Source organism: Zea mays, chromosome 1, assembly GCF_902167145.1.
Source record: "Zea mays cultivar B73 chromosome 1, Zm-B73-REFERENCE-NAM-5.0, whole genome shotgun sequence".
In the NCBI taxonomy this organism is placed as follows: Eukaryota; Viridiplantae; Streptophyta; class Magnoliopsida; order Poales; family Poaceae; genus Zea; species Zea mays.
Genome location: NC_050096.1, coordinates 259,319,450 through 259,339,253, shown reverse-complemented (window position 1 = coordinate 259,339,253; position 19,804 = coordinate 259,319,450). Strand labels below are relative to the sequence as shown.

The 19,804-nt window shown below is 46.8% G+C and overlaps 1 protein-coding gene across 1 annotated transcript; it reads left to right on the top strand.

Moving 5' to 3' along the window:
• Positions 1-1,402: 1,402 nt before the first annotated feature.
• On the top strand, positions 1,403-3,638 carry LOC100281119 (IQ calmodulin-binding motif family protein). The gene is made up of 3 exons (NM_001154038.3): positions 1,403-2,037; positions 2,213-2,455; positions 2,560-3,638. Exons 1-3 carry the CDS (start codon positions 1,561-1,563, stop codon positions 3,259-3,261), a joined length of 1,422 nt encoding a protein of 473 aa, NP_001147510.1. The 5' UTR covers positions 1,403-1,560; the 3' UTR covers positions 3,262-3,638.
• The last annotated feature ends 16,166 nt before the right edge of the window (positions 3,639-19,804 follow it).

Here is a 19,804-nt window from a genome sequence, read left to right as displayed (position 1 = left end):
GGACTAGGGACGGACGGACGGACATGCATGGTCCGGTCCCTCCCACGCTGCTAGCCGCCACGCACGCAGGATGCTACAGCAAAACCGCGTTCAAAATTCCACGCTTTGAATCAAACATAACAACACGGGACCAGCAAGTATAAATTTGGAAACCCCACAGCAGATTGAATGACGGCGTGAAAAACATTAAACACACCCTGTCCCCTACAGGCCAGGCCACAGTGTATACGGTCTACTACCTGGTTGAGACCGTAGTACGGACGTACACCGCGTGCAGTCTATTCGGCCACCGTACGCGTACTGCGGGGGGGCCCGATCGGATGGCCGTGCTGGTGCCTGGTGGCGATGCTTCTGTGTGCCTTGGAAAAGGAAGTAGCAGTAGTAGCAGTGATCTGAAAGGGTCGCTGATCCTGATTGCTGGTTTTGGTTGGTTGGCCTCGGATCATGTGCCCCCCAAAGCTAGCTTGCCAGTTGTGGTTTTTAAAACGGGGGTGGCCATGGCCAGACGGATTTGACGCCAGCTGAGCTGTGCCATGTGTGGCTCTGATAAACAATCAGGCTCACAGCGGGAGGGGAACTGGATCACCCCTCTCGCCACACCACACCACACCACATGCTACCTGCACTCGTCATACGTAATAAAACTAAGCATGGTCAAAGGTAGCAATCCTTCATGGACATGGGCCCCATCCCATGGTCATGGCGATGGCGTGGCGTCATCCTTATCATCATGGATGGATGGATATCAGATTCTCAGTGAACTAAAATAGTACGCTAGCAGAACCTCATCAGTCGGAGTGTTTGGAGCACAACTCAACTGCATCTGCATGGAAAATCTCAGTGAGTTTTGATTGCAGACACAGTTTTGACAATGATGCCACGTACAGGCGGGATCGGATTCCGATCGTTGGCGACGATATGGCTCATGGCATGGACTGTCAGTCGCAGTCTCTGGCTCGCTCAATGCTTGCTATACACTTAGTAGCTCTCAACATCCAAATCAACATTTGACGAGCAATCAGCACCAACCCCCCTCTCAACAATCGACCATCCGTTCATTCAGCTTTCGGAGCTCCAGAATCCCATTCGCTTCCTCACATCATGACACGTGGATGCGCTGTTGTTGGCTGTTGCCTGCGAAACGAACCGTGAGCGCGCCATCGACGTGCGTGCCCGCCTGGACTGGATCCCCTGCCGGCTGCCGCTCGTCCTGGTCCCGGGTCCTGGTCCTGGTCCTGGCCTCCTACTAGTTATTGCCGGCGTGATCTGCCGCGCGCAGCGCTGCACCGCGCACATGGCCATGGCGCCCGCTGCTGCCTCTAATATATTCCATTCCATTCCTTTCCGCTCCCGGCTTCCCCTCCGCTGCACTCATAGTCATCCACAGCCACTGCTTCCGCACGCAGCTGCCACATGCCGGACCTCGCCGTGCCGTGAGCGTCAGGCCAACCAGTACCTTCATCCGCTCTCTATACTCTCTTCCTCTGCAAGCCGCCTCCGATGCGGCCGCTCAGTGACGCCTTCTGATTCTGCGCCGCCGGCGCCGCCACTCGTCCGCAGATGGGCAAGGCGGGCAAGTGGCTCAGAAGCTTCCTCCCGGGCAGCAGGAGGGGCAGGGACAACAAGGCCGGGGCGCTCGCGCCGGCGGCGGAGCCCGACCTGGCGCTGGCGCTGCCGCTGCCGGGAGTCGCCACGACGCCGGGGTCCACGCCCGGCGCCAAGGAGAAGCGGAGGTGGAGCTTCCGCCGCCCGGCCGCGGCGGCGTCGCCCGGGCCCGGGTCGGCGGCGGCGGCCAAGGACGTCGCGCGGGGCCACCTCGCGCCCTACGGCTTCCTTGAGCCGCGGGTGGACCCGGACCAGCACGCCATCGCCGTCGCCATCGCCACCGCCGCCGCGGCCGAGGCGGCCATGGCGGCTAAGCAGGCCGCCGCCGTCGCCGCCAGGCTCTCCATGTCCGCGCCGGGGTCCAAGCGCACCGTCATCGGAATCGAGGAGGCCGCCGCGATAAAGATCCAGGCCGTCTTCAGATCCTACCTGGTAAGTACTAGGCTGGCTATCAGTTGACTTGACCTCGCTCGTTAGTCGTATCGGTATCGCATCGTCGTATCCACTGCTGAGTGCTGACTTCACCTCAATCGTATCACTTCGATCCTTGGGCTGCGTGACGTGCCGTGACGTCTCTTTCTGTGTGTCTGCCACACTCTGGCTGCAGGCGAGGAAGGCGCTGTGCGCGCTGCGCGGGCTCGTCAAGCTGCAGGCGCTGGTGCGCGGCCACCTGGTGCGGCGCCAGGCCAGCCACACCCTGCGCTGCATGCAGGCGCTCGTCGCGGCGCAGAACAGGGCGCGCGTCGAGCGCCTCCGGATGCTCGAGGACGAGAAGCCCGTCCGGACACCGCGGACGACGCCGGGCCGGCGCAGCTCGCCGCACCACCCCCGGTTCCGCCACCACCACCAGGTACGTCACGACCCCTCCCGACGCTCTCGACACCTGGCAAACCGCAGCCATCCGAACAGAACAGGGGAGCCAGAGAGTCTGACTGACCGGCAATGCGCGTGCAGGACACGGCGGAGGACAACGTCAAGATCGTGGAGGTGGACACCGGCGCCGGCGGACCCGAGGCGCACGGCACGCCGCGCACGTCCCGGCGCAGCAGCTGCTACGCGACGCCGCTGTGCCGCACGCCGTCCAAGAACGACCTGTACCAGAAGATCTCGCCGACGCCGTCCGCGCTCACCGACGCCAGCGCGCGCACGTACAGCGGCCGGTACGACGACTTCTCCTTCGCCACCGCGCGGGCCAGCCCGTACCGCTACGCGCCGTCGAGGCAGCAGCAGCAGCAGCAACAGCACGACGACAAGCCCTCGGCGGAGTACGCGCTGCTCGTGCCCAGCTACATGGCGAACACGGAGTCGTCGCGAGCCAAGGCGCGGTCCCAGAGCGCGCCAAGGCAGCGGCTGTCAGTGTCGTCGGCCGCCGCCGAGGCGGCCTGGCAGCCCAGCGGGCGGCGCAGGGCGTCTCTAGAGGCGCAGGCGCAGGCGACGCCGGCCCCGCGCGGGCAGGCGCCCCGTTACGGTCCCGCGCGCGTGCAGCGGTGCCCGTCGCAGGCCAGCGCGCCCGCGGCGTGCCCCTGGGGCGCCAGGCTCGACCGCTGGAGCGCGTCGGTGCACGACAGCGAGTGCGGGTCCACAAGCACGGTGATGACCGCCGCCACTACCACGTACTGCTGGTCGTTGGCCACCGACACCGCCGGCATGGCTTAGAGCCTTGTAGACGACGACAATGGCAGTCGCAGGCGGGGTCTCACTCTGTCACTCACATGGTTTCTGCAGCGGGAAGATGAAAAGCTGCCGGGCCTTTAGCTTGTAGGGATGGGACGTCGGGAGGCTGCTGAGTACTGGATTCTCTCTAGTTTAACAGTAGAAGAAGCTCAAGCTGGGCTTCAAGTCTGCGAGTTTCTGCAAAATCTGTATGTGTGAGTGTGATGTTCCTAGGGTTTGGATAATTTGATGAGACTGGTGTTTTTGAGTGCCAAGAATCAAGCATTGTGTATTGCTGCCGGGGTAGAGAAGAAGACGTTTCAGTGTCTTGTTGTTACAGACTACAGAAGTACAGAGTGAGCAGCGTGCTGTCCTTGAACGATCCTTTTTTCAGGTTGAGAGGATGCTCTGTCGTCGACTCGTCGTCAGCAAACAGAAGCCGCTTTCAGGAACCTGTTGCTGACGAAGGGTCATGTACTCATGTTTGACCTTTCCTATGCAATCGGACTACCCGTCACTGTAAATGCAGTCCCTACTCCACCCAGTGGCTGATCCGAAAATAGGCTGAGGTGGTGACCTGGTGAAGGCAGTACTAGATAGTAGATAGACTCATTTTTCTCTATTTTTATTTTTCTTCCTGTGTATTTTTCCTCTAGCCTCCACCTCTTTCTCCAAATAGTTTCCCGAGAGGGAGGTTTAGTTTTTCTATAGCTACTTTGAAAAAACTGTTTTTCTGTAGTACCAAATTTAAAGCGGTCTCGACCCCGCTTTTGCTACTTATCCAAGTTCATCATATTAATAAACAATGTAGCAAATAGAAATTAAATAAGAGTACAAACAATTAAGTGATATAATAAAAAATAAATCATTTTAATAAAAACATTACTAAAAATGAAATTGTAAAATCGATTTATTTGTAATACCTTAGAAACACAAATATGAAAATCGATTTTTTGATTAAACATATTGGTTAAGAGATATAGTTAAAAAAGCACGTATAACACAATATATAATTTGTTTACAGTGGACAAATATGTTCAGATAGGAACTTTGTAAATTTAAGAACTTGATTTAAGGAGCTGTTGAAGCAGGGTTTTTGTGAACATTTCTCTAAACCCAAAATATAGGATGTATTTTTGGGAACCATTGAAGATGTTCAGCGTGGACATGATTGTTGAGAAATACGTTACCACGGATCACCAGATCCGCTCCCTTCCCTCCCGTCAGCAGTAGAGGCGCAAGAAGATGTAGAGAACACATCTCCCTTCCCATAAGCACGACAGAGGAAACACACGAGACACTGGATATAGGGTTGGGCCTCTGGCCTCTTTCTGATCTCTATTCCATATGAGGGGTACAGGTTCTATATATAGAGACGCGATAGCCCTCAGGGCTATATTCGGTATTTGCCCACATAACCCTTCATTAGGGTTTCTCAACACTCCCCCTTGGGCGAATACCGCGACCAACACATGCCTCGTTAAAACTCCAAAAAACCCAGTGGGAAAATATGGAGAAAGAGTGCATGGTGATACAAATTGCATTTGCACTTTGTTGCCTCGTTAAAAACCTCATGTGAGAAACTTCAAGAAAACTCACCAAGTGAAAAAGAGTACAACAGCTGTCATCGGGACAAATTTCGATCCTCTGGGATCTAGATTCTACTGAATCTTCTACAAAGGCTAACTTTAGAAATATGCTCCCCCTGATCCTTGCAAAACTGTATCAATATGGCAAAATATTTTCTTCTGGAAGTATATGCACATATAGATTTAGCAAACAGATTGCATATCCTTGCAAAGATTATTTCAGGAACTTCACCTCAACTCACTTCTAGGATACACGAGGTAAGTGCACGTATCAACATAAATAAGCCACTTCGACTAGTGGTGTTCGATCGACTAGATCTACATATTTGATAGAAACTTCCATAAAGGTTCACATATTGATCATCAAGCTGACGCCTTCAGGGCATAGAATATGACATTTATTGTCACACGATTGTGATCAATATAAGCATTCGCTCCCCCTGACGATGACATATGTTAAAGTCGTTATCCCTCATAACTTAACCATATTCTTCAAGATATATATCTCATTGTTCATCTGGAATAACGAGAATGGACGAGGTTGGGGTGCTATCATTTTCTATCTTACACCACAATTTATACATAGTAGTGCAAAGCAAGTAACATGTCCTTATATAGGACTTAGGGGATAATATAGTTGCAATAGTACATATTATAAATATGACACATCGCTCCAGGCGTTCATCCATTGCAACATCTATGATGGTGTATTAAAAGTCCATCAAAAATTGTAATCCATCAGGGATTTTTCATCGATCAGATACATCGTTATAGTCTGTCATTCTGGCACAATGGGGATATTTTTGCCAGTAACACCTAAACCTTATAGGTTTCTGCCATCGGGGCTTTAGAGGATACCGTAATTCCACATCAAGTGGAAAATACCATGAGTAAAACTCGTGGAATGCACATGTGCTTATTCGGTGAACTTCAAGTCCTTTGGTACCTCATCTTATTCTTTTTCGGGTCTGTATGGGTCTTTATCCCTTTATCGGGATTAACAAATTTTGGTGTTCAACTCAGACTTTATTTCTTCTAGAAAGGTTCCATCAGGGAACTGTAATCTCAACTAGTAGATATTCTCTCTACACTTGAGAATGGTCATTCATCAGGAACGCATTATTCAGTATGAGATTTATATGTTGCATATTTATAATTCAAGAATATGAGTCCTCCTTGGATCTCATGACAGATCTTCTGAACCCTATTAACTGCATAGTTTAATTCATGCCATTTGCCAGATATATATTACATAGCGGAACAGTGTTTATTCAACACATATGTGGGATGGGTCTCTCACAAGACCACTTGAACCATCGCATTCACCACACATTATTTCAATAGTGCCCATAAATGTCCGAACTTCAAGCTCGTGACTTTCATTTTGCGATTATTGGTTCAGCCCTGATTGCATTTATCAATGACCCGATAAGAGAGCTTAAAGCACTCATGCCTAGGACTTTGTTTTGGATCCCTTTGCAATCTAGAGAGGCAAGATAGGTGTCGACACATTTGTCTCCCACATTTAATAATGATCTTCGTCATTTCCCAAAACGAAAGGTTCATTGTTCCGTATTCCCAGCACAATGATATTGCGCGCATTGCTAGGAATTTCATCATCAAGATGAACCTCTTTGTGAGGCAAATCACCATCAGGGTGAATTAATCAGAGGAGAGTTATCACAGACCACGTGAATCTGCAATCAGAACATATGCTTTGACTAAGGCCAATGGACCATATCCGCAGGCGTCCCCGCAGAATAGATCAAATACCAATAAGTCAAATGTGGATATGATATTAATCTCGGGTATATCCACATCTACATCAGGTAGAAGCATTCAGACCAATATGGTTACTCCTCAACGATTTCTGGCAAACTCCATATATACAGGAGTACACACCGAACGACAGGTTCAGTTTGGCTTTTGTGCGTTTGAAAGGGAAATGTGCCTTTGGGCCATTTCTAAGTATTTTGGTGATTGAGTGCAAACACAAGTGCTTAATGTGAAAATATGCCCATGGATGAACAAAGTGCAAATCACAAGTTAAGGTATGTTTCTAAGCCTTAGTACATTGGTTTTGTGTACTAATATATTTGTCTAAGTGTTAGAAACAGATAAAAGAAGATAAGAGAAGACTTAGCTGTGTACAGCCAAGGGACTGTTTCGGTCTGGGGGCACCGGACTGTCCGGTGGTGCACCGGACAGTGTCCGGTGCACCAGGCTGCCTCGGCCGAACAGGCCGCTCTCGGGTTTTTCTCCGGCGACTTCGGCTAAAATTCACCGGACTGTCCGGTGTGCACCGGACTGTCCGGTGAGCCAACGGTCGGCCGGGCCAACGGTCGGCCGCGCGATCGGCGCGCGACACGTGGCCGAGCCAACGGTCGGAAGGAAGCACCGGACTGTCCGGTGTGCACCGGACTGTCCGGTGCGCCAGATCTGCAACGGTCGGCAACGGTCGGCTTCGCCAATTAAGGAAAGGAATCGGGCACCGGACACTGTCCGGTGTGCACCGGACTGTCCGGTGCGCCCGACGACAGAAGGCAAGGATAGCCTTCCAGATGTGCTCTCAACGGCTCCTAGCTGCCTTGGGACTATAAAAGGGACCCCTAGGCGCATGGAGGAGTATACCAAGCATTCCTTGAGCACTCTTGATCACTCACACATCAATCTCGCGCACTTGTTCGACATTCTAGTGATTTGAGCTCCGTTCTAGTGTGCTAGTCTTTTGAGCTCAAGTCTGGGTCTTGTGTGTGCGTATTCGCTGTGATCTTTGTGTTGTGTGTGAGCTGCTAATCCCTCCCTTGCTCTGTGATTCTCTGTGAACATCTTTTGTAAGGGCGAGAGGCTCCAAGTTGTGGAGATTCCTCGCAAACGGGATTGAGAAAAGAAAAGCAAGAACACCGTGGTATTCAAGTTGATCATTGGATCACTTGAGAGGAGTTGAGTGCAACTCTCGTCCGTCGGGACGCCACAACGTGGAGTAGGCAAGTTTTGTACTTGGCCGAACCACGGGATAACCACTGTGTCATCTCTGTGATTGAATTCTTGTGGTTATTGTGTTTTGACTCCTCTCTAGCCACTTGGCCATACTTGTGCTAACCCTTAACAAGTTTTTGTGGCTTAAGTTTTGAAGTTTTACAGGATCACCTATTCACCCCCCCCCCCCTCTAGGTGCTCTCAATTGGTATCAGAGCCGTTCTCTTCAAGAAAGGGACTAACCGCCCGAAGAGATGGATCCTAAGGGGAAGGGAATTGTGATCAACGACAAGGAGAAGGAGTCCTTCGTCAACGAGCCAAGGGATGACAAGTCCAATAACTCGGGCTCGGGCCACAAGCGAAAAGATGGGAAGAAGAAGAAGACAAGACGCATCAAGGAGATCGTCTACTACGACAGCGATGAGTCCTCTTCTTCCCAAAAGGACGACGACCACGACTACAAAAAGACGGTCAATTCGAACTTTTCATTTGATTATTCTCGTATTCAACATAGTTCGAATTCGCATTTGCTTTCCATTCCTCTTGGCAAACCCCCACACTTTGATGGGGAGGACTACGGATTTTGGAGTCACAAAATGCGTAGTCACTTATTCTCTCTCCATCCAAGCATATGGGAGATTGTGGAGAATGGAATGAAATTTGATAGCTCGGATAGCCCTATGCTTATAAATGAACAAATTCATAGAAATGCACAAGCTACTACTGTTCTCTTAGCATCTTTGTGCAGGGAAGAATACAATAAGGTGAGTGGCTTGGACAATGCCAAGCAGATATGGGACACCCTCAAGATCTCTCACGAGGGGAACGACATCACCATGCTCACCAAGATGGAGTTGGTGGAGGGCGAGCTTGGACGATTCGCCATGATAAGGGGAGAGGAGCCAACTCAAACCTACAACCGGCTCAAGACCCTTATCAACAAAATAAGGAGCTACGGAAGCACGCGTTGGACGGATCACGACGTCGTCCACCTAATGCTCAGGTCCTTTACCATTCTTGATCCTCATCTCGTGAACAATATTCGTGAGAATCCCAGGTACACGATGATGACGCCCGAGGAAGTGCTTGGAAAATTCGTGAGCGGGCGGATGATGATCAAGGAGGCAAGATACGTTGACGACGCATTGAACGGTCCTCTCCACGAGCCTCAACCCATTGCTCTAAAGGCAACGAGGAGCAAGGAGTCGCTACCTAGCAAGGTGGCGCAAGTTGAGGCGGCCGGGCTCAATGATGAAGAGATGGCTCTCATCATTAAAAGATTCAAGACGACGCTAAAAGGTCGAAAGGGACAGCCAAGCAAGGCCAAGACCAAGGGAAAGCGATCATGCTTCAAATGCGGTAAGCTTGGTCATTTTATTGCTAACTGTCCCGAAAATGATAGTGACCAGGAGCAAGGGAAAAATGGGAAGAGAGAGAACAAGAAGGCTTACAAGAAGGCCAAAGGCGAAGCACACCTTGGAAAGGAGTGGGATTCGGATTGCTCTTCGTCCGACTCCGACGACGAAGGACTCGCCGCCACTGCCTTCAACAAATCGGCTCTCTTCCCCAACGAGCATCACACTTGCCTCATGGCAAGGGAAAAGAAGGTAATCACTCGTAATGCTAATACTTATGATTCTTCTAGTGATGATGAATCTAGTGAGGATGAAATTGATTACTCTAGTTTATTCAAGGGATTGGATAGAACTAAGATAGCTAAGATTAATGAGTTGATTGATGCCTTAAATGAAAAGGATAGAACCTTAGAGAAACAAGAAGACCTCTTATATGAAGAACATGATAAATTTGTTAGTGCTCAAAATTCACTTGCTCTAGAAGTTAAAAGAAATGGAATACTTTCTTGTGAACTTTCTACTTGTAATGAAACCATTTCTTCTTTAAAAGGTGAAATTAAAGATTTAACTACTAAACTAGAAGTAGCAAGTAACTCGTATGTTGAAAATATTACAATTTGCACTAGGTGTAAGGATTTTGATGTTAATGCTTGTAGTGAACACTTAGTTTCCATTTCAAAATTAAGTGATGAAGTGGCTAGTCTTAATGCTCAACTTAAGACTAGCAAAAGTGATTTTGAAAAACTAAAATTTGCTAGGGATGCCTACACGGTTGGTAGACACCCCTCAATTAAGGATGGACTTGGCTTCAAGAGGGAAGCCAAGAACTTAACAAGCCATAAGGCTCCCATTCCCGCCAAGGAGAAAGGGAAGGCCCCTATGGCTACTAGTGCTAAGAGGAACCATGCCTTTTTGTATCATGAAAGAAGACATACTAGAAATGATGTTTTTGATTCACATGCTTATGACTCTTATGCTATGACTGCTTCTAGTTCTCATGTTATGCATGATAGAAATATGTTTAGAAGAAATGTTGTTCACCAAATGCCTAGGAAAAATGTAGTTCATAATGCTCCTAGGAAAGTAGTAAATGAATTTTCTACAATATATCATGCTTTGAATGCTTCCTTTGCAATTTGTAGAAAGAATAGAAAGATAATTGCTAGGAAGTTAGGGGCTAAATGCAAAGGTGATAAAACTTGCATTTGGGTCCCTAAGAAGATTTGTGCTAACCTTGCAGGACCCAACATGAGTTGGGTACCTAAGACCCAAGCCTAAATTTGCCTTGCAGGTTTATGCATCCGGGGGTTCAAGCTGGATTATCGACAGCGGATGCACAAACCATATGACGGGGGAGAAGAAAATGTTCACCTCCTACGTCAAAAATAAAGATTCCCAAGATTCAATCATATTCGGTGATGGGAATCAAGGCAAGGTAAAAGGGTTAGGTAAAATTGCAATTTCCAATGAGCATTCTATTTCCAATGTGTTTTTAGTAGAGTCTCTTGGTTACAATTTACTATCTGTTAGTCAATTGTGCAGCATGGGGTATAATTGTCTATTCACTGATGTAGATGTGTCTGTCTTTAGAAGAAGTGATGGTTCACTAGCTTTTAAGGGTGTATTAGACGGCAAACTTTATTTAGTAGATTTTGCAAAAGAAGAGGCCGGTCTAGATGCATGCTTAATAGCTAAGACTAGCATGGGCTGGCTGTGGCATCGCCGCTTAGCACATGTGGGGATGAAGAACCTTCACAAGCTTCTAAAGGGAGAACACGTGATAGGACTAACTAATGTTCAATTCGAAAAAGATAGACCTTGTGCAGCTTGTCAAGCAGGGAAACAGGTGGGAGGCTCTCATCACACCAAAAATGTGATGACGACATCAAGACCCTTGGAGATGCTGCATATGGACCTTTTTGGACCCGTCGCCTATCTGAGTATAGGAGGAAGTAAGTATGGTCTAGTAATTGTTGATGACTTTTCCCGCTTCACTTGGGTGTTCTTTTTGCAGGATAAGTCTGAAACCCAAGGGACCCTCAAGCGCTTCCTCAGGAGAGCTCAAAATGAGTTTGAGCTCAAGGTGAAGAAGATAAGGAGTGACAACGGGTCCGAGTTCAAGAACCTTCAAGTGGAAGAGTTTCTTGAGGAGGAAGGGATCAAGCATGAGTTCTCTGCTCCCTACACACCACAGCAAAATGGTGTGGTAGAGAGGAAGAACAGGACGCTAATCGACATGGCAAGGACTATGCTTGGAGAGTTCAAGACCCCCGAGTGCTTTTGGACGGAAGCCGTGAACACGGCTTGCCACGCCATCAACAGGGTCTACCTTCACCGACTCCTCAAGAAGACGTCGTATGAACTACTAACCGGTAACAAACCCAGTGTATCTTACTTTCGTGTATTTGGGAGCAAGTGCTACATTCTAGTGAAGAAGGGTAGAAATTCTAAATTTGCTCCCAAAGCTGTAGAAGGGTTTTTGTTAGGTTATGACTCAAATACAAAGGCGTATAGAGTCTTCAACAAATCATCGGGTTTGGTTGAAGTCTCTAGCGACGTTGTATTTGATGAGACTAATGGCTCTCCAAGAGAGCAAGTTGTTGATCTTGATGATGTAGATGAAGAAGATGTTCCGACGGCCGCTATACGAACCATGGCGATTGGTGATGTGCGACCACAGGAACAAGAAGAGCAAGATCAACCTTCTTCCTCGACCATGGTGCTACTCCCAACTCAAGACGATGAACAGGTTCATCAACAGGAGGCGTGTGATCAAGGGGGAGCACAAGATGATCAAGTGATGGAGGAAGAAGGGCAACCGGCACCTCCAACCCAAGTTCGAGCGATGATTCAAAGGGATCATCCCGTCGACCAAATTCTGGGCGACATTAGCAAGGGAGTAACTACTCGATCTCGATTAGTTAATTTTTGTGAGCATTACTCCTTTGTCTCTTCTATTGAGCCTTTCAGGGTAGAAGAGGCCTTGCTAGATCCGGACTGGGTGTTGGCCATGCAAGAGGAGTTAAACAACTTCAAGCGCAATGAAGTTTGGACACTGGTGCCTCGTCCGAAGCAAAATGTTGTGGGAACCAAGTGGGTGTTCCGCAACAAACAGGACGAGCACGGGGTGGTGACGAGGAATGTCGATGATGGGCGAGTTGAACTACTTCCTTGGGTTCCAAGTGAAGCAACTCAAGGACGGCACCTTCATCTCCCAAACGAAGTACACGCAAGATCTGCTAAAGCGGTTTGGGATGAAGGACGCCAAGCCCGCAAAGACTCCGATGGGGACCGACGGACACACCGACCTCAACAAAGGAGGTAAGTCCGTTGATCAAAAAGCATACCGGTCAATGATAGGTTCTTTGCTTTACTTATGTGCTAGTAGACCGGATATTATGCTTAGCGTCTGCATGTGTGCTAGATTACAATCCGATCCTAAGGAGTGTCACTTAGTGGCGGTGAAGCGAATTCTTAGATATTTGGTTGCTACGCCTTGCTTCGGGCTCTGGTATCCAAAGGGGTCTACCTTTGACTTAGTTGGATACTCAGACTCCGACTATGCTGGATGTAAGGTCGATAGGAAGAGTACATCGGGGACGTGCCAATTCTTAGGAAGGTCCCTGGTGTCATGGAACTCTAAGAAACAAACATCCGTTGCCCTATCCACCGCTGAGGCCGAGTATGTTGCCGCAGGACAGTGTTGCGCGCAACTACTTTGGATGAGGCAAACCCTCAGGGACTTTGGCTACAATCTGAGCAAAGTCCCACTCCTATGTGATAATGAGAGTGCTATCCGCATGGCGGAAAATCCTGTTGAACACAGCCGCACAAAGCACATAGACATCCGGCATCACTTTTTGAGAGACCACCAGCAAAAGGGGGATATCGAAGTGTTTCATGTTAGCACCGATAACCAGCTAGCCGATATCTTTACCAAGCCTCTAGATGAGAAGACCTTTTGCAGGCTGCGTAGTGAGCTAAATGTCTTAGATTCGTGGAACTTGGATTGAATTGTAGCATACATGTGTTTATGCCTTTGATCATGTTCATTCTGCATTTTGTTGTTTATTGTGGTGCTCAAGTTGTACAAACACTCCCTGGACCTCACAAGTCCGTTGCAAAGTGATGCACAGTTTTAGGGGGAGATGTGTTACAACTTGACCCTTTGAGACTAACCATATGCTTGAGTTTGTTTGACTTAGACTCGAAGGAGGATTGAAAGGGAAAAGGTGGACTTGGACCATGAAAGACTTCCACTGCACTCCGATGAGAGGGTAACTAATTCCAAGTTCATCTCATGAACTCTTATTGCCATTTGATCTTAATTGAAGATTTTTGTGAGGCAATGGGGTTAAAGGGCCAAGATTGATCCCGTTTTGGTGCTTGATGCCAAAGGGGGAGAAAATAAAGGCCAAAGCGATAAATGGATCAGCTACCACTTGAGAGATTTTGAAAATAGTAGAATAGAGCTTTTTGTTTTAGCAAAACTCTTTTATTGTGTCTCTTGTCAAAAGTTGGCTTCTTGTGGGGAGAAGTGTTGATTATGGGAAATAGGGGGAGTTTTTGAAATCTTTGATCAATCTCTTTTGGAATGACTCTCTTTGTGCTTCGACATGTGTGTTTGACTTAGAGATAGAGATTTGAATTTGATTTGCAAAAACAAACCAAGTGGTGGCAAAAGATGATCCATATATGCCAAAATTGAATAAAACTCAAAGTCAGTTTTTATTTGAAGTGATTTTGCACTTGTTCTAGTTGCTTTATGTTGTGTTGGCATAAATCACCAAAAAGGGGGAGATTGAAAGGGAAATGTGCCTTTGGGCCATTTCTAAGTATTTTGGTGATTGAGTGCAAACACAAGTGCTTAATGTGAAAATATGCCCATGGATGAACAAAGTGCAAATCACAAGTTAAGGTATGTTTCTAAGCCTTAGTACATTGGTTTTGTGTACTAATATATTTGTCTAAGTGTTAGAAACAGATAAAAGAAGATAAGAGAAGACTTAGCTGTGTACAGCCAAGGGACTGTTTCGGTCTGGGGGCACCGGACTGTCCGGTGGTGCACCGGACAGTGTCCGGTGGTGCACCGGACAGTGTCCGGTGCACCAGGCTGCCTCGGCCGAACAGGCCGCTCTCGGGTTTTTCTCCGGCGACTTCGGCTAAAATTCACCGGACTGTCCGGTGTGCACCGGACTGTCCGGTGAGCCAACGGTCGGCCGGGCCAACGGTCGGCCGCGCGATCGGCGCGCGACACGTGGCCGAGCCAACGGTCGGAAGGAAGCACCGGACTGTCCGGTGTGCACCGGACTGTCCGGTGCGCCAGATCTGCAACGGTCGGCAACGGTCGGCTTCGCCAATTAAGGAAAGGAATCGGGCACCGGACACTGTCCGGTGTGCACCGGACTGTCCGGTGCGCCCGACGACAGAAGGCAAGGATAGCCTTCCAGATGTGCTCTCAACGGCTCCTAGCTGCCTTGGGACTATAAAAGGGACCCCTAGGCGCATGGAGGAGTATACCAAGCATTCCTTGAGCACTCTTGATCACTCACACATCAATCTCGCGCACTTGTTCGACATTCTAGTGATTTGAGCTCCGTTCTAGTGTGCTAGTCTTTTGAGCTCAAGTCTGGGTCTTGTGTGTGCGTATTCGCTATGATCTTTGTGTTGTGTGTGAGCTGCTAATCCCTCCCTTGCTCTGTGATTCTCTGTGAACATCTTTTGTAAGGGCGAGAGGCTCCAAGTTGTGGAGATTCCTCGCAAACGGGATTGAGAAAAGAAAAGCAAGAACACCGTGGTATTCAAGTTGATCATTGGATCACTTGAGAGGAGTTGAGTGCAACTCTCGTCCGTCGGGACGCCACAACGTGGAGTAGGCAAGTTTTGTACTTGGCCGAACCACGGGATAACCACTGTGTCATCTCTGTGATTGAATTCTTGTGGTTATTGTGTTTTGACTCCTCTCTAGCCACTTGGCCATACTTGTGCTAACCCTTAACAAGTTTTTGTGGCTTAAGTTTTGAAGTTTTACAGGATCACCTATTCACCCCCCCTCTAGGTGCTCTCAGCGTTTAATAGAATATCGAGACATTACATTATATGGGCATTCCTCCCCCTAATGCCGAGATGTTCTAAAAGCATACAGATAAAATCCCCAACCACAATCATCCAGTTGTGGCCAATATATGCTATTGTGGTGATTTATTTGGGAAATCTTACGCACATTACAAATAGTGGTTTTATGCAGTGAGCTTTGGACTTAGATTAATGTAGTGGCATGAATACTACATATTTGTCCTTCAACATGAAGGGTTAGTCTCAACATTCAGCGAGACACGCAACAACAAGTTGCTTAATGGTTACAATTCTGCAAACTTATTGTTATTATTACCAAATGCACAGTCAATCATTAAGATTTAGACTAACATGCACAACACTTATTTAATCCATAAGGCATCTTCAGGGGCTCATGAATACCATTCGTCGTTTTGAGCCATTAGTTGACTTCAGATCAACAAGTAAAATGACCATCAGGGTCTAACGCTCACAAAGACATTCACTGGTTGTATTGTTCTTTGAGGCACATAGGAAAAATGTGTGTGCTTATATTGGTAGTAAAGTGCACGGCATCAGGCCAATGCTGCCAAGCAAAGATTTTTATATGCAGAGATGTATAGTCCAGCTCATTTTATTATTGCCCATGGTTTACCCAATTACTCATACCGTTCTGAAATTGGGTATCGATTTATGCAACATTTTTAGGTATTATAATTTTGAGAGAGAATTTATAACAATAGTTAATAAATTGTGATGCTGCCAGCAGGGCAAACATTTCTCCTCATATTATATACCAATTTGTTCTATATAGCATTATTTCGATCTCTTTATTGTTCAGCAAAAAGAGAAACTTTGGAATAGAACAGACAGGGCCAAGAATTCATTTTATCTGGGAAAATCACCATATAACTAGCTTTTGATGAAGCAAATGATGATAACTGCTTGGCAAGAATGAAAATAGGACTGGTGTCCGCCAGGATCCATCTTCAACAACAGATATTACTGCTCTCATACGAAGAAATCATCAGGAGTAGAGAGGATACAATAGGTCTCTACAAGATCTTCATATTTCTATCACAAATTATCATCACTAGTAGTCTAATGGTCAAGACATATGACTCTTCTGGCTCCGAGGACCAAGGACATGTTAATGTCTAATTTAGCTTCAAGCTCTGTTGTGATGTGGGATTTCATAGTTATTTGTCTACTCTTCTCACTTCTGGTAGATCGGAGGTAGATAATGGTAAGCATGCCAAAGGGTGGAATTCAATGTAGTTCGGCTACATAAACCCCAGGTATGTGTTCATTCAGAACCGACCTTTACCATTTAGCTTACAATGTATACCAAACTTGTCAAAGGACTATCCCGAGTCAATTCAGTGACTATAAATATTTACAATTCCGAGAGATGTATGCGACACAAGCATATAGGTCTTAGATAGAACGAGTAAAGTGGTTCGAGGGAAACACACTATGGTTTTCACACCAACATAGTGATTTTTTTTTGAGAATAACCTCTCGGTATACTCGCAACTTCGTGTTGCTAGCGGTTAAATGTTCTTTTATCTCATAGTTTGCTTCATGTCATCCAGCGATAAAGAGAGCAATGTGCTAACATCTGGTTGAGCAATGTATGACTGAGATTTCTGATCTTAAATCATTTGGTAAGGTCTTTTTGCTTACTAATATAATCCCAATTTGTGATATCTTCTATGCCAAAAAGGCTTCATGCATTATATATCTTCGGGTTACTACGGGTAAAACTTTATGCATGAGGAGAGAGCAGAGAGTTAACTTATCCATGTTCTGTTGTATTTCAATTTAATTTCCCAGATTATTCAAGCACTATAGAGCTTGATATAGTTGTTATGGCCACTTGGCAATATAAATAAATATATGATGCCACACAACACAAGCAAATAAAATATAGAGCTAAATAAAATTGTTTACGAAGGTTGCGTTATGATGTGACTTCAGGGGCTTGAATAACCCACCACAATCTACGCGAGTACAAGCTCTAGTGTATGTGGCGTCAACGCGTGTGCGACCATCAGGGCTACGACAACACAACACGCCTTCGTAATAAGTGCAACAGGCAAAATTATTGCTCGATAATTGGGATACACGATAAATCCACGCAACGTGCGCAACAGGCGCAATTGTGGCTCGCGGCAGACAGACAGAGCCTACAGGGCATGCAAAAAATACGCGATTCAGCGATGACGGTCTGACTCAACGGGAGCAATCCGATTAATAGAGAGCGCGACATAGCAATCACATGACACAGCCAAGTTCGAACGGCACAAATACTGCGTCGTGTTGCCAGGGCGCAGCCAGTGCTCAGCCAATGCCATAACTCGGTCGATTAATAACGTAGTCTGATCGACGTGTTTGAATACCCACTATACAATTTAATCGCTCGACGTGAGTCCAAAAACTCAACATATCATAAATATTTAGAGCGATTTAAGTATGCACAGACAGTACGATATTGCCTTCACATGCATTCTAATATTTCTGCTATATATTTACCACCGAGAATAGAGCAGGAAGATAATACTAGAATTAATACATGAGCATAACACATCATGTGTAAAACACAATTTTTCATATTTAAGTATGCATTGTCTCAAATATTTAGTTGTAATCATGCTGGCACGAGCCACTCCCATCTCAGTTTTTTTTCAACAGCTCATGTTATGTATGGAGGGTAGACAGTTAGAACGCATGCAAAAGGAATATACGGCAATAAAAAAAACAAAAATATAAATAAAAATATGACGCTCACAGCCTTCTGGGCTGGGCATCCAACGAGCATCTCTCGCCTAGTCAAATCATGCAGGGGTGCGGCCACATACACGTCAATCACCTCGCGCATGTGGAGTTAGAAACGCGGTAGTTTGCGTTAGTTTGTGTTGCATGCGGACATGCAGGACCCGCTCAACCAGCACTACGGAGTTATTGGTTGGCAGTTTGGCACACGAAAATAGGAACAGTAGATCTATATATCAGGTCGGTACGCGCGATGTGGCCAGCAGAGCCGCCGCCGGCGTACTGTTTTTTTTCAAGACGAACAGTAGATCGATATATTTCATACCATGTTTCTTGATTCTGCGAATGGAAACAAAGCATGTCGCATAGGACAGTTCGGCAAGGCCAAAGACCTGCCGGCGTGACGAAGAGTTGACGCAGATCTGATCTCGCAGCAACGTCGAGGTAGAGCGTGCTGATAACGTGTTGAGAAATACGTTACCACGGATCACCAGATCCGCTCCCTTCCCTCCCATCAGCAGTAGAGGCGCAAGAAGATGTAGAGAACCCATCTCCTTTCCCATAAGCACGATAGAGGAAACACACGAGACACTGGATATAGGGTTGGGCCTCTGACCTCTTTTTAATCTCTATTCCATATGAGAGGTATAAGTTCTATATATAGAGACGCGATAGCCCTCAGGGCTATATTCGGTATTTGCCCACATAACCCTTTATTAGGGTTTCTCAACAATGATCAGGTGCGCCACCCCCGGTCTTTACGACCGGGCCGGGTGCAAGCGCAAAGGGAGTAGCCGGCCTCGTCGGCCCAAACAAAATTAAAAGGCCGTGGCCTTTCTTTGGTTTCAGATGGTTTATTGTCTGTCTGTACATGGTCCCTGGTAGTAAATGCTGGAGGAATCGAATTCGATTATGAGGCCAGCCAGCAAAGCAAAAGGAAGCAGCACGACAATCAGGAACCAGCGCTGAAGCCAGGGCCGTTCCTGACTTTTTAGGGGCCCAGTGCAAAATTCGATATGGTGGGCCCATCCACACACAAATATATATAATTATACATACAATATCGAATATTTAACGTATAAAAATTATTATGCACCTTTTAATGTTTATAAGATAACAAATGTAAAATATAGCCAAAAACACTTACTTCTCATCTGATATCATTAAAAATATCTTCTAACATTTTGTAATACGAAGTCATCCCTTATATCGTTGAGATCAATTTCATACAACAACTTTTTTCGATATATAGAATCGTCAAGTCATTTAACCTCTCTTAAGTTATGTTTGACCATAAATAGTCCACAAAAACATTTCAATTTTAAAAAGCTTCTGTTTGACGATGCAACTATCATGTGTATAGTAAATAATACTCTGTCTATATCAAAATAAAATTTGTTTGCTTCTTTAGTGGATTTATCATCATCTAGTTGAATATAAACATAAAAATATATAGCAAAAATAAATACTATTTTGAAACGAACGGAGTATTCGATAAGCCATTGAGACATTAGTTTAACAATCTAAATGAGACTGATTGATAGCGTATCGCTCATTGGGTATTTGTGTCTAGAATAGATAGGTTTAATAGGAAAAAGTGCTAGCGTCTGGTACTTAGGGGCCCTCTGATTTTGGGGGCCCGGTGCGGCCGCACCTTGGGCACCCCCACAGGAACGGCCCTGGCTGAAGCTCTGACCATGCACAGTGGCAAGCAGCATGCTTGTTCTTGTTCTCATCGCCGTGCCGGCACAAGAATCACCTGGCAGGGGCAGGCACACGTATCATTCGGAAGAC